Here is a 14,242-nt window from a genome sequence, read left to right on the forward strand (position 1 = left end):
ATGTACTATTATATACACTATTGTTGTGTAAGTTATTTATTAGTAGTGAGCGAGAGATCAAATTTAAATGAACTGTATTTATATCGTTAGGTGCATGTACCACGTATCGGAAACAATGCCGTAAACCCCACAATTGAGAGCTTCAAGCAACTATGGGTCCATGTTCAACTATACCCATCATGTTGATTCTACGAGATCTTCCAATGCAAATACATGCATCAATGAAGAGATCTAATAGTTTGGATGTAAACTCTACTTGAAGAAATAGACTTCCTAATTAGGAAGGATATGACGGAACCTTCCCGAGATCGTACGACTAAGCGTATCACGTGAGCGAGTTGTTTAACCTGTGTTGCAGTATTTTCTGGAAATATTATTGACAAGTGCAGGTGCTCCCATGGAAGTTACATTACAGATATTATACTGAGTCGCCAGCATCATCTCAAGTTCGGGAGTCCGTAAAGGTCTCGTCCTATTTTGCGTAAACATCGTGGATGTAGATCAGCGGCGGAGAAGATTGGGCCAAATGCACCACACAATAGTTCAAAGCCTAAACCTCGTATAGTTCGAAAAAATAGTAAACGTCGCAAAACGTCAACAAACACAACTTTACGCACGTGTGCACATTTGATCACGTGATATGCAGAGTTTTAAAGTTAAATTTGGAATTTTGCGATATTACGACATCAGAGACATTACTTTAAGATTAGAAGCAGAAAGTCGTTAAGAACCCTGATTCCATTTGCATTGCAGGATAGCTGGTATTGAAGCTCTATCTAGACACAGAAGAGGTGTCTTAAAGACGTAACAAGAAATGTTAGTCCATCACTACTGAAAATTTTAGCATTGCAATGTCGTATCTTTCATGTAGTAGTAAGAAAGTTGCGCCCGCTAACCGCTGCCAAATTGTTGATTTCCTGTATCTGAACCACACTAACAATTTTTTAACGAGCAGTACTGCTTTCAGTGGTGATTTTGGGATTTGGATTATGAAACGACACGGGTGTGAAATACACCACCTAGTAAGCAGTTGGACAGTACGGAGGTATTGATATATGGAGCATAGTGGAAAGGATACATGAATTTTTACTTCTTCTTGTGAAAGAAGAAACAACTTTGTTGGACTAGTAATCAACTTAGTTACCCAATTAAGTCAGAGTCCTGTCTATCCTAATTCTCCTAAGTCTCCTAATTCTACCCACATTTCACCACTTTCACTGTACCTAATAACTAAAATCTAAAATCTAGCACTTAGCATCGAACACATAATCCGATATGTAAATACATCTCTCGTCTAACTATGTAACTACACTTTTCATATAAGCTCTTCTTGTGCAAACCCACATCATATAACCACACTTCATCAAAACCACACTCCATCAAAACCACATTTCATTTAACCACTCTTCATCTAACTCTTGTCATGCAACTCACTACAAAATACAACTACAAATAATTTATACAACTACAAACAATTTATACAACTACAAATAATTTATACAACTACATGTAATTATACTACGACGTGCAACTCACTACATGATTACCATGCGTCCTTCATAGTACCTTCACTCACTCATTCTCTCTCACTCTCAATGTCTCTCTCTCTCTAATTCTAAATGTCTCACTCACTTTGTCTCACTGTCTCACTCATTTTTTTCTCTCACTGTCTCTCTCTCCTGCACCTCTACCTCTACCTCTACCTCTACCTCCACGCCATATACACTCCCGCTCATCCAACTCACATTCCATCCTCCTGTATACAATCCCACTGTATTGTGTGAGTTGTTACGACGGATTTCTGGTGAGCTCCTGAATGTTTAACGCTATCACTATTTACTACTCTGATGGACAAGACAAAGACGGGCCAAAAGTCAGCATCGTGGACAGTAATACAAGTGCCATTGTTCAACACTGCGACAGCGTGCTGGCGATTTTTATAGAACACAAGTTTCCCCGTATTCTTGTGGCCATTTCGACACGGATTCATTGCTCGTGTTTCGACAGAACATCCACTGGATCGTGATTTTTAGGTAGAATTTCGACCAACCAGTCCCCCAGCATCGGCGTTATTAGAGGTCTTCTGATCGCTATTCAGTCGCAAAAGAACGGCATTTGCACCCTGGAGTTCCTCTTTTGGTGCCTGTAGACTCTTGTTAGCGATTTCCAACCGGTAGTACCGTTAGTGGACAGCTCATTGCTCGATCTGACATCTTATTATCATTTATTGAGGTATTGATATTTCTTCAACAATAACAATTATCTTCCCACCAGCATAGCATATCACCCAACATTTTAATAATAACTCTAATATAATATCAACCATGTCGCTGTCTCCCTATGACGACGACTCGAAAACGCTTAAGTATTCTCGCTCGAGGCTGCCTGCCGTGGTGGTGTTTTCGGTGTTCAAATCCAAGGTATTATACTTCGTGGTACTATTCCTTATCGGAATCGCTTTTATCGGCGCCCAAATGCTTGCATTCACGTCTTCTGCGTATACTCCAGATTTCAGTAAACTTTCTAACGTCCAGTTCTTTGACTTGGCTCATTACGATGGATCAGCCAACGGCTGGCAATACGAGGAGAGAGTATTATTCTGTGTGCCGTTGAGAGATGCTGCAGCACACTTGCCTATGTTCTTTGGTCATATGAAGAACTTGACATATCCCCACAACCTTATAGACTTGGCATTCTTGGTGTCGGATTCGTCAGATGACACAATGGGAGCATTGAAGAAGCATTTAAAAGAGATCCAGAATGATCCTGATACGACCAAGCGCTTTGGTGAAATAGAGATCTTTGAAAAGGACTTTGGTCAGGTTATTGGTCAAGGTTTCTCCGATAGACATGGTTTTGCTGCTCAAGGTCCTAGAAGAAAGCTTATGGCAAGAGCTAGAAATTGGCTTTGGACTGTGGCGATCAAACCATACCATTCTCATGTATACTGGCGTGATGCCGATGTAGAAACCGTTCCGCCAACCATTTTGGAGGATTTGATGCACCATGATAAAGATGTGATAGTTCCAAATGTGTGGAGACCATTGCCAGACTGGTTGGGTAACCAACAACCTTATGACTTGAACTCATGGCAGGAATCAGACGGTGGATTACAATTGGCCGATACTCTAGACGAAGATGCTTGTATTGTGGAAGGTTATGTAGAATATCAGACATGGAGACCACATTTGGCATATTTACGAGACCCATATGGTGACCCAGAAGTTGAAATGGAACTTGACGGTATTGGAGGTGTCTCGATTTTAACAAAAGCAAAGGTGTTCCGCACAGGTGGACATTTCCCTGCGTTCTCTTTCGAGAAACATGCTGAGACAGAAGCCTTTGGTAAATTGAGCAAAAGAATGGGATATTCGGTCATTGGATTACCTCACTACGTGATATGGCACATTTACGAGCCATCGTCTGATGATTTGAAGCATATGGAGTGGATGGCACTCGAGGAGATTAGACAGAAGGAAGAGGCAAAGATTAAGAAGGTTTACGATAAGGTGTGGAATAAAGCCTTCGAGGATGTCCAGGAACACTGGAACCTTGAAAAATCAAAATTCTTGAAAAATACAGATATGTCCAATTTGAGACACATCCAAGTGGATTGGTCAGGCGTCGATGACTGGAACTTGGATGACAAGCAACAGAACAAGAAGTTAGCAGATTTCAACCCATAGGCTCAATAGAGGTTCTGGAAAATCATGTGAAATCCATAGAAGATGAGTACGAGAAGATGGACAGTGAATACTATCACAACATTAACTGTAATATTATCAACAGACATGAACGTATATAAATGAGGTGAACGCGCACAGATTTCGCCCAATTTAAGATGAAATCCCCAGCTCGTATACCTTCGCTGGTAACGCCGACGTCTGGTTTAGGCCACAGCCATATGTCTGAATGGAGTCCACAATGATCTACTCAATTTTCTCCACTATGTACTATAATAAACTTTAACTCACTGTAAACCCATGTAAGAGATTGTAGTTCCCTGTAGCACCCTGTAACAACCTTGTGGAGAGATGGGCCCAAGGCCATCGTCGTATTATTGACGATGTTAGCAATGGGAATATTATCATTTCGTGTATGTCAAACCTAAGCTTAGTAACACGCCTCGCACGTCGCTACTGGCGCCATACAGAAGAGATCTGGGTAGATCAACGCTTCCATTTCTTTGTATGGCTCCGGAATGCTAAAAATGGTGTACCTTGGGCGATTGCGGCATCTCAAACAGGAAAAATTTCCAGCCGCAACATGCGATGTCATTGGTCCACTTGAACGAGAGCTCGGATGGTGGATAGCATAAGAGAGCGAGATAAACAAAGAAACGAGGACTACGATGTGGGATATAGTACACGGTAAATATACAGAGATAATGATAATGGAAATATGACAACTAGAGTCTGCGTACACCTTTTTCGCCAGAAGGACTGCGTTTCCTACGGCTGGCCCAAATGGGTTGATGCTTGAAAAAATAGAACATCCCGACATGGCAAACCAGGCCTAAATCAGTTCTTTCAGGGGAAAATACATTATCCACTGTTAGGATATGCCATACACAAAAGGAATGCAACTAAGTGGATCTACACGCATGGCCGGTGTAATGCTCCCATTGTTATGGCCTACATGAAAAGGAGCGATTACATATGAAATTCGCGTTTGTCACTCTCCTTCCAAGTGCATGATGGCTGGTTATGTGGTAGAACGTCCGATTCCCACTTGGATGCTTTCATACAGGGCTAGAGGACGATAATGAGGCCTCATCTCCGAGGCTAAGGCCTGACTAATGGACATTTCATGTCATCATACATGCTTTAATGCTGCTCGGTGAGATTCTTATGCCCGTGGGTTGGAATGTACTGGGGGGGGGGGTGTCAGATTAATGTCTTTGCCATTGATAATAATGTGCAAGTCGGCGTGGTTTGGAGTATTTCGTAAACTGGTGGTCAGGCATTGTCTTACTAGCAGTAGCTGTTTACAGGGAGTTTTCTATTAATAACAATCATCGTGGGGCTAGGCTAACCCAACCAAGATTCCCCCACCCTTGTGTTGAAGGTCAACAGAAGTGAAAAATATCAAATTACGGTGTACTAGTATTTATTTTCATAACTCCAATCCACATCTATTGTTCTGAGATGGACTATTGCTTCTTATTTTAGCTCATTCCAGATCTTCAAGCGTGCTAGTGACAAAATCTGTTCAATAAGGGGGAACCCAATCCATAAACGTGGAATTTTTTTTTTCGCTCCCAAGAAGTTTAATGGCTATATACCGATCATCGCAGAGGCGTGAAAAATATTAATATTTTTTGAGCACTTGCTGATGCTCTGCTCTTTTCAGCACGTAGAGATTCAATTATATACAGTGCCATCTATCACTACATACTGTCATTGACAAGAGATTTTATAGGAAGTTGGTTAGGCAGTGGGAAGTGGTGGGCAGTCGCCTGTTGCTGCCTAGAGATTTTCACCCCAGCGGCAATGATGTCAAAAGCGGATCTAAGTTGCTATGGTAGTAGTCATAGACTTCATTGTGAAACTACAGCAGTATCTAACGTTACATCTATCTCGTAGTTCTTTCATGCTGGTCGTTCAATTTCACTAGTACAGTGAATGATTAATAGTACTCATGAAACATGAAACACGACAAGATCTCTCAATTATATATGCTGTGTCAGCTTTTTCAATTACCAGCAGACATCAGTACTATGGCTCTAGTGGTACCAGCACTAATAGTTTAAATCAGCCAGCCATAAAAGGTTGATCCGCCGATCTCTGATCTCCTGTTCCCCCCCTCTGTCTAGATAAGAAGCGCAGAAATATTTTTTTTGACAAAGTGCACTGTGCGGTTATTTTTTCTCAACTGAACTTTAAAGCTTGTTTATGTTTACAAATGAACTTAAAATGTTACGCGCTATACCAATTCTGTCAAAGGCTCTATGAACATGATTATTAACAGACAATTAGAACCGATGGTGAGAAAGTATGGGGTTACTATTTTCTGACGGCTCGAGTATTTTGTAGCGGTAACTGTAACATAGGAAAGTAGCAATGTAGTTCTGTGGATAATCCTCATCCTTTTCTGGACTGTAGAATACCTATTCTGAATTCACTTCAAGAGCACTGGATCAGAATCTTACTACCCACGTTTGAACCAGTCTATCCATCAATGATGTTGCAGTCTTTATGAACAAGCTATTGAGTAACCTAAACTTCAATTGCGGGCAGCTAATCACTCCGGAAGTTCATTTAAACGGACAATTAACCATAGATTAGGAATTTCTCATCATTATTGATGTCATGGACAACCGCAATTACTTAGCGGAGTTAGTCCACTGAATCTAGCAGACGGAATCTCATGTTCATGTACAAATTCCTCGAGGATGACAATCTCTCGCTTCTAATACATCATTAGACGCTTGATCAGAAGCAAGGTCTTCATATCTTTGCAGATGGAACTATCACTTCGCTGCCTTGAAATTTGAGCTCCAATCTATCTATCTATCTATCTATCTATCTATCTATCTATCTATCTATCATAGTACGAACACCCGCAGTAGCCCGTAGTTTTAGAAGTTATATTTCGAAATGCTAAGCATCATTTGTTCTGACGCACGCAAGGTAATGCATGTCTTGCAGAGGCTTCAAATAATTTCGAATTCGTCTTAACAAAAGACATTTCAGTGTAAATGGGACAATCGCATCCACTTGTATGTAACTTATTAATTTGCTGCCTTTGTTCTTCGGATCTCTTTGTATATGGGATTTCAATTGTGAATCAATACGCTAGTAATAATGTCATCGTACAACCAGTTCTCTCCTGTACATTCAGGATACATTAGCTCATTTCTTCTTATTTCTAAGCTTTACTAAACCCGACAGGCGTCCCCCGGTGGAACTTGTTAGACTACGCCTAATACTGCTTGCTTATGTCCATCGGAAGCATCGAACGTTTTAAATCTATTAAACTACTGGGTTACAAACTACAGCATCATCTTTCCTGCAGATGGGACATCATCATCTAAGAAATGAACTCCTCCTTCGAACTGCATCTCGTGCTATTGACAACCTAATACCTTATCGTAGCGTTAACTACACCATTACTCTTTCGCGAGTTATCATCCCACCATTTTCAATTGACTTTGACCACTAAGAGATATGTGTGCAAAGAAAGCAATTCTTGGATCGATTATTATTCCTATCTAGTGCAGGTACAAATATTTCAGAAATAATAACTGAAAAGACAACTACGGAAGATTGGTTTCCCAAAAGATTTTATTTTTTCCATGAAGGAAGAATATTTTATGCATTCTTCTTTTCCATACAATTCTAATTTTGCTGCAGTGCGGAACAACAACAGTCAATCACTATACCCACGTTGTGATAATGGTGCTTTTCTTTGTATAACAAACACGCTTCATCAGTACATGGTATGGTGAGCCTAACAATATGACATCAAACGTGTAGTTTGCGTTGCTTTGATCGCCGTTTTGGTCTTAAAGCTTCTGGAGTTTGACAATTCCTATCAACAAAATAGACTTTTCTCATGTGGAGTAATTGGTACTCACAAGGTGTGGGCATCTCTTGATTGACGCAGGAAAAGGGGGAGGGGAGATCCATCTCAATTAGAACCGGCCGGTCTGCTAGTAAATATGTAGAACTGGTAAAATGGCTGCTGAATAGTAAATCTACGACATACAAAAGGCAACCTTATTTTAGAGATCCTTACCGCAATATCATGGTCGATTTGTTTACCACGGCTTGGAATTAACTCCTCTCACCATTAAATATTTTTTAACTCCAGAACCAAGTTGGTACAAGGTGAAATCCTAGTGTTACTTCGCTGTAGCACGAGAATGAAAAATATATCGCTTCGAGGTACCGCAAATCTGCCAACTCTCCATGGAGCTTTTTTGGGATGCGTTTCGGCGCAATGGTACTGCACTAACCACTACACCATCTACTAAATCGAGCCAACCAGAGTGAGCCATTGATGATCCAGACTACTGTTCAATGAATAGATCCAAATGTGGACGCTAGTGTGTCCGATGGAGTAATCTACTTGGCTTTACAAAAACCACGAAATTACACAGACTATAAACGCCATTATGTGGGTTATTATCTTGAAGGCACCCATACAATAGCTATGACTCCTTCAAATCGTTATTATTTTTTAAATTTCAATGGGATTATGTACACTTCCCATGTGGCCTGCTGCATGCAAGGAGTTGCATCACAAGCTTCAAATGCGGCACAATAACCAGAAAATATTCCTTGCTTTTTTGTTGCAAGCCTTTATTGTCAAATCTCGTAAGGAACCTCTTTTTGCGGTAAAATCGTCCTCCCAGTTATCCCTGCTAGAACACACATAGATGAACGAATTCTTGGTTTCAGAGTATTTAATGGTCCCAATCCCCTTGATTCAGTAATAATAATTTTGATCTGTTCTTCAGAAGTTTATTAATTTTCCTATACTCTCGCTTTATCTAACAAGGTATTAATAAATCATCATAATGGTCAGATTAGGTTCTTTCGCTGCTATCTCAGCCTTATTGTTAGCTCCATTCGCTATCGCCCAAGATGTTGCTTGTCAAGTCAACGGTGTCACTGTCGCTGTTGTTGACTTAGCCACCGGTGTTTGTCCATTCACCATCCCATCTAGGTACCCAGCTATCTTCGAGTTCACCTCCATTGACGACTACGACATCGCGTTCTACTACGCCATTGTCGAGAATATCAGATACTTCACTGACATTGTCCACGCCGGTAGAGTCATCTCTATCCCAGCTATTGAACTTTACGGTACCCCAGGTGTCCCATTCTTCCAAGTCCACGTTACCCAACACCCAGCCTCTAACTCTACTGCTGCTATCAGAAAGAGATTGTTGAAGCAAGTTGAGAACGTTAAGAGAGACGCTGCTTCTGACTTCGCTAACTCCTTGAAGACTCTTGACGGTACTGCTCTTCCAGACAGCAACTTCGCTGTCGTTGACCTTACCTCTTCTTCTTCTGCTCCAGCTGAGTCTACTGGTGCTGGTGCTTCCACCGGTGCTGGTGCTTCCACCGGTGCCACTGGTGTCGAGACTGTTACTGAAGAATCTACTACCCTCATCACCATCACCTCTTGTAAGGAGAACAAGTGTTCTACTACCGCCGTCCCAGCTACCCCAGCTTTGACTACTGAGACCATCCACGGTGTCGTCACTTCTTACACCACTTACTGCCCAATCACTGAGGTTACCATTGAGTCCACCACCATTGTCACCATTACTTCTTGTAAGGAGAACAAGTGTGTTGAGACCGGTGTCCCAGCTACCCCAGTCGAGACCACTGAGACCGTCCTCGGTGTTGAGACCGTCTACACTACCTACTGCCCAGTCTCCTCTTACGAGGCTCCAGTTGTTACCTCTCACGCTGTTGTTGTTGCTGAGGAATCTACCACTTACACCACTGTCTACCCAGTTACTACTTACACCACTGTTTCTGCAGGTAAGCCAGCTCCAGCTCCAGTTGGTCCAGCTGCTCCAGTTGCTACCGTTGCTGCCCCATCTGAGGTTGCTCCAGCTGCTTCTTCTGCTGCCTCTGCTGCTGCCACCGCTGCTCCAGCTGCTCCAGGTGCTGCTGCTACTCCTGCTGCTCCAGTTGCTCCAGGTGCTACTGGTACTGCTGCTGCTCCAGCTGGTTCTGCTGCCGCTCCAACTGTTGCTGCTGAGTCTACCGCCGCTGTCTCCACTTACGCTGGTGCCGCTGCTTCTAACTACGGTAAGTCCATCGTTGCCTTGGCTTTGATTCCATTGGCTGCTTTGTTCTAAGCCTTTTGATATTTCCTAGAAGTATTAAAATAAAGGATTATGACACGGTCAACTTTGACTTGGCTAATCTTTTTATGGTGCTTTAAACTTTCTACTCCTTGCATTGATGATTCGTTTTATTCCATGGTCTTGGCGTTTGCCAAAGTACCTTCGGAATCTGTATTTTATTACTACAACAAAGGCTTTGTTATGAGTATTCCTAATTCCTGTTGGTTATAGTATACTATTTATTACATTTTTTACCCTTGGGGTGCATTCGAACACATGATAATTCTTTGTTTGATACATTATTTGATGAACTCTGGTCAAGAGACTCAGAGCGTCATATTCAACTTGATGGCGGTGCTGAAATGCATTCGTTACTAGTTTTCGGTTATTTCAAAAAGTACAAGGGTCATGTCTTCCTCGTCACTTTTCTGGTGGTTCTTTATAAACGTTTTCGTCTTTAGACTTTCATTTCCTTTACCATAATTTCTTGGAATATATATACATAGCTTATGTGATAAATTTATTGGTATTTATTAATTAACTTAGATGTTGTAGCGAGTTAGTGGAACCTAGGTGGATACTAGTATTCTTGTCATGCTTTTGCTCTGGCTGTATAAACTCTTGCTTGTCAATTTGCTGTCCTCATCATCTACTGATATGGTAACATAGTCGCACTAGGGGTCCTGCTCTGTAGTCAATTAAACTGTATTCGTTGCACTTATCTACGATAGCTCATCTTATTTTACTGGGTAATTGCGTTCAATGTGGATATATGCTAATGTTATGCATCTTTCATGGGCTTTTAATTATTATCACATCCGTTGCCTATTTCTTACCATGGCGTAATTAATATGCCAATAATTTCTTCTATTCCGATGACCTTCCATTAAAGTTTCCGGATCATAATGGAGGCGACCCCGATATTGCTGTCAACTGCTAACAAATCTCAGGCCGTTTCCACTCTCCCATTCCTCTTGGTCTTCACCTGACGTTTTTGCTGGTTCAGCTGGTTGTTGCAAAGATTGGCGGCAGGCCTAATTCTTGTTTCTGGGCGTCGTCATGCCGAATCTCGCAAGCGCGTTTCGCTGTACCGTGACTTTGACGAAAACGACAACCACGCCAGCAGCACGACGCCGTCAATTTCAATTCGTGGCCCGGAAAAGCTGTTCCCCTTTTATTCTGGAAAATCAAAAGTACCAATTAGGCTACTGTTTGCTGAATTGCTCTTCCTTTATTCGTATATGCCTCAACCGTCAAATATATTAAATGTTGATAAATAAATGTAAAATAAATATCTAGATGTATAATTTCCACTAAACCGGACCTGCCTGTTTGTAATTAAATTAAAACAATACATTACGAATTCTGTTGGACCCATTGATGCTATTTACGGGTTTCCTCTAAACAATACCATCATTAACCGGTACCAATACAAAAAACATGTCACCTCAATCGACACGGTCATATCACATTCCTTTCAGACACACCGTTTTGCTCGGATGCTCGTCTTTGCCCACTTCATCGTGGTCTCCTAACCTACCAACTAGTGCCACCGGCGCGCGCCCGAGTTCTATTGTTAGACTGTGCACAGGACTAAGCGTTCACTAGTCCATTAGGTGTATGTAAAGCTTCGAGAAGAGATCATCGTCTGTCGGAAGGCTGCCTTGGTTTTTCGGGCGGTCACATTTCAGCGTGTGATTTGGAGTTATTCCCATGGCTGCTTTAAATTTTTAGCCCATGCCACTGAATTAGACGACGATCCAGACCATCGTTCGGCTACACTGTGTATGGAGAACAATCGCCTGTTTGGGACGTTACAAGCCATTACACAGGAAGCTGCTGCTTAGACTGCAAATGAATACAGTAGGAATGTGGGCGCTACCATTAACATTCACTTTTAGTGGCCGTACATTCACGGTTGGGGCCACTTAGTCCCTGACATTCAAACCCTAAGTTGAAGTGGAGGCATATATGTCTGCACACTGCTACCCTGACAAGCTCTTTAGTCACCTCAAACGACTCTGAAACATTTTGTTCTTCTATTTTTGTTTGTTGACGAATCATGAATGTCTCGTTTAATTTGTAGCTTTCTTGTCGAATATCGTGTGTTGTTGATTGTTTATATGTGGAACCCGGAATATGCTGTAATGCCTTGCCATGGCTACAACATCACTATGGTCGTCAAGCCTGCTTCGTATATATATATATATATATATATATAAGCCGACGACCCTTCACATTTTCTTGATTTTGTAGATCTTTCCCTATCGAAAGACTTAAACGCTAGCCCAACTCTTTTCATTCGTTTACAAAGATGGTCAGAATCGCTCCTCTCATTTCCTTAACCGCCGCAGCTGGTTTAGTTGCCAGTGCCCCTGTCGTCACTGTCTCCGAGATCACTTCCATTTACACTACCTACTGTCCGGAGACTGCCGAAAACGGTGATGTTTCTTTAGTTGAAACTGTTGTAACTTCCACTACTGTTACCATTGTTGAAGTCGAGACCACTACAACCACCTTATGTCCAGAAACCGAGTTTGTCACCAAGGGTGCTGCCACCTCAGAGGCAGCTCCAGAAACCTCTGAAGAAGAGGCTGCTTCTTCTGTAGCTACTACTACTGAGTCCACCGCTGAGGCAGGAGTTGTTGAGACCGTCACTGACCACATTACTCACTGGGTAACCGTTGAATCTTGTGCCGACCACGTTTGTACCTCCGTTGTTGTTCCAGGTACTGAGGCCGTTACCACTGTCACTGTCAATGACGTTGAAACTGTCTTCACTACTATCTGCCCAGTTACCGAAGAGGAAGAGGCTGCTACTCCAGCTCCAGAGTCTACTACCGCTGCTCCAGTTCCTGCTCCAGAGACCACTGCTGAAGAGGCCGCTCCAGAAACCACCCCAGCTGCTCCTGCTCCAGCTCCAGCTCCAGAGACCACTGCTGAAGAGGCCGCTCCAGAAACCACCCCAGCTGCTCCTGCTCCAGCTCCAGCTCCAGAGACCACTGCTGAAGAGGCCGCTCCAGAAACCACTCCAGCTGCTCCTGCTCCAGCTCCAGCTCCAGAAACCACTGCTGCTGCTGAGGAGGCTACCCCAGAGACCACTGCTGAGGTTGCCGCTCCAGTTATTCCAGAAACCACCATTTCCCCAGAAGCTCCATTCCCATACGTCAACAGCTCTTCCGTCGCTGAAGTTTCCGTCCCAGCCGTTGCCGGTCAAGTTACCAGCGAGACTACCATCTACCAATACGTCACTGTTACCCCAGAAGCCACTTCCTCCTACGCTCCAGCTGGTAACGACACTATTCCAACTTACGAGGGACAAGCTGCTGCTTCCAACGTGGGATACACCGCCCTCATTGCCTTGGTTATGATTCCTTTGGCCTACTACTTGTAAGACTAATTCAAAGGATACCGATACCCGATCTCTTTGATCCTTTACAACTAAATCTTTTTTTCGCAGTCAAAAATATTTTGCATTCGCATTTTCGAAAGATGCAACCATTCCAATATCAGCATTCTACGCCTTTAATGATATAACATTTAAAGGCATGATTCCACTTCAATTGCAATTGAATTATTTTCGTATTTACTAGGATATAACATCCAGTAGAGTATTTTCCTTTTCCCTAAAAGAGTGTACTTAGATATACTTCCTTTTCAGTGTTCGCATGTGTTCCATTACTACTCCTCTCAACCATCAATTTCTCTAACTGTCTTTTTTTGTAACAAAAGCTAACAGGATTTTAGTTTTACTTTATGGAGTTTAATGTTCTGCAGCTTCTCCTTATATAATGAATAAAAAGTACAGTGATTGATAAACTTCGATAATTATCGTAGATCTGGTAATATCTCACCGATTATGTCTTGTATTAAATTTAAGGTATTTCCCGATAAATGATTCTGTGTTATGGAATTCTTTTTCTTCAATGTCAATTCTACCTTGGCTAACTTCAAATTCATAGTTTCTATTCATGAAAAGATATGAAATATATCAATAATCCATCTACGAATTTGTTATGCTCTTAAGAGGCTTTGGGAGTTTTTCTGTGATCTCACCTGATCTTTATCACGTGCCTTTTGACTCTCATCAAAATTTAGGTGCAAAATCCAAACAAGAAATCGGTTGTGTGGTCTAGTTGGTTATGGCATCTGCTTAACACGCAGAACGTCCCCAGTTCGATCCTGGGCAGAATCATTTCTTCTTTGCTTGCGCAAGTGGTTTAGTGGTAAAATCCAACGTTGCCATCGTTGGGCCCCCGGTTCGATTCCGGGCTTGCGCAATCTTTTTGCTATTATAGCTTTTGTACTTTAAAATAGGTCTACTTGTCATATACTGGATACTTTGGTTTGTAAATCTTGTTTTTGAACTAAAAAGTTGTGTAATGTGTAAGTTTACGGAAGAGTTTTAATGGCTGCGAATTCAAAAATCAT

General features: G+C 42.0%; 3 protein-coding genes and 2 non-coding genes across 5 annotated transcripts; all 5 read left to right on the forward strand. All coding sequences in view use genetic code 12, as the record gives it.

The window, feature by feature from the left end:
* Positions 1-2,175: 2,175 nt before the first annotated feature.
* ANP1 (Anp1p) lies at positions 2,176-3,900 on the forward strand. The gene has a single exon (XM_064919924.1). The coding sequence runs from the start codon at positions 2,325-2,327 to the stop codon at positions 3,684-3,686; it is 1,362 nt and encodes a 453-aa protein (XP_064775297.1). The 5' UTR covers positions 2,176-2,324; the 3' UTR covers positions 3,687-3,900.
* Positions 3,901-8,524: 4,624 nt separating this feature from the next.
* On the forward strand, positions 8,525-9,823 carry RJT20DRAFT_134510 (Fasciclin and related adhesion glycoprotein; the record flags this gene model as incomplete). The annotated part of the gene is made up of 1 exon (XM_064918331.1): positions 8,525-9,823. One exon carries the CDS (start codon positions 8,525-8,527, stop codon positions 9,821-9,823), a length of 1,299 nt encoding a protein of 432 aa, XP_064775298.1.
* A 1,949-nt stretch (positions 9,824-11,772) lies between these two features.
* Positions 11,773-13,422, forward strand: RJT20DRAFT_37978 (uncharacterized protein). Its single transcript, XM_064919925.1, has one exon. The coding sequence runs from the start codon at positions 12,126-12,128 to the stop codon at positions 13,203-13,205; it is 1,080 nt and encodes a 359-aa protein (XP_064775299.1). The 5' UTR covers positions 11,773-12,125; the 3' UTR covers positions 13,206-13,422.
* A 510-nt stretch (positions 13,423-13,932) lies between these two features.
* Positions 13,933-14,006, forward strand: RJT20DRAFT_t53. Its single transcript has one exon. It is a non-coding gene; the product is annotated as a tRNA-Val (tRNA).
* A 14-nt stretch (positions 14,007-14,020) lies between these two features.
* On the forward strand, positions 14,021-14,091 carry RJT20DRAFT_t54. The gene has a single exon. It is a non-coding gene; the product is annotated as a tRNA-Gly (tRNA).
* Positions 14,092-14,242: the final 151 nt, after the last annotated feature.

Source organism: Scheffersomyces xylosifermentans (genome assembly GCF_036884685.1).
Source record: "Scheffersomyces xylosifermentans strain CBS 12540 chromosome Unknown RJT20scaffold_3, whole genome shotgun sequence".
Lineage (NCBI taxonomy): Eukaryota > Fungi > Ascomycota > Pichiomycetes > Serinales > Debaryomycetaceae > Scheffersomyces > Scheffersomyces xylosifermentans.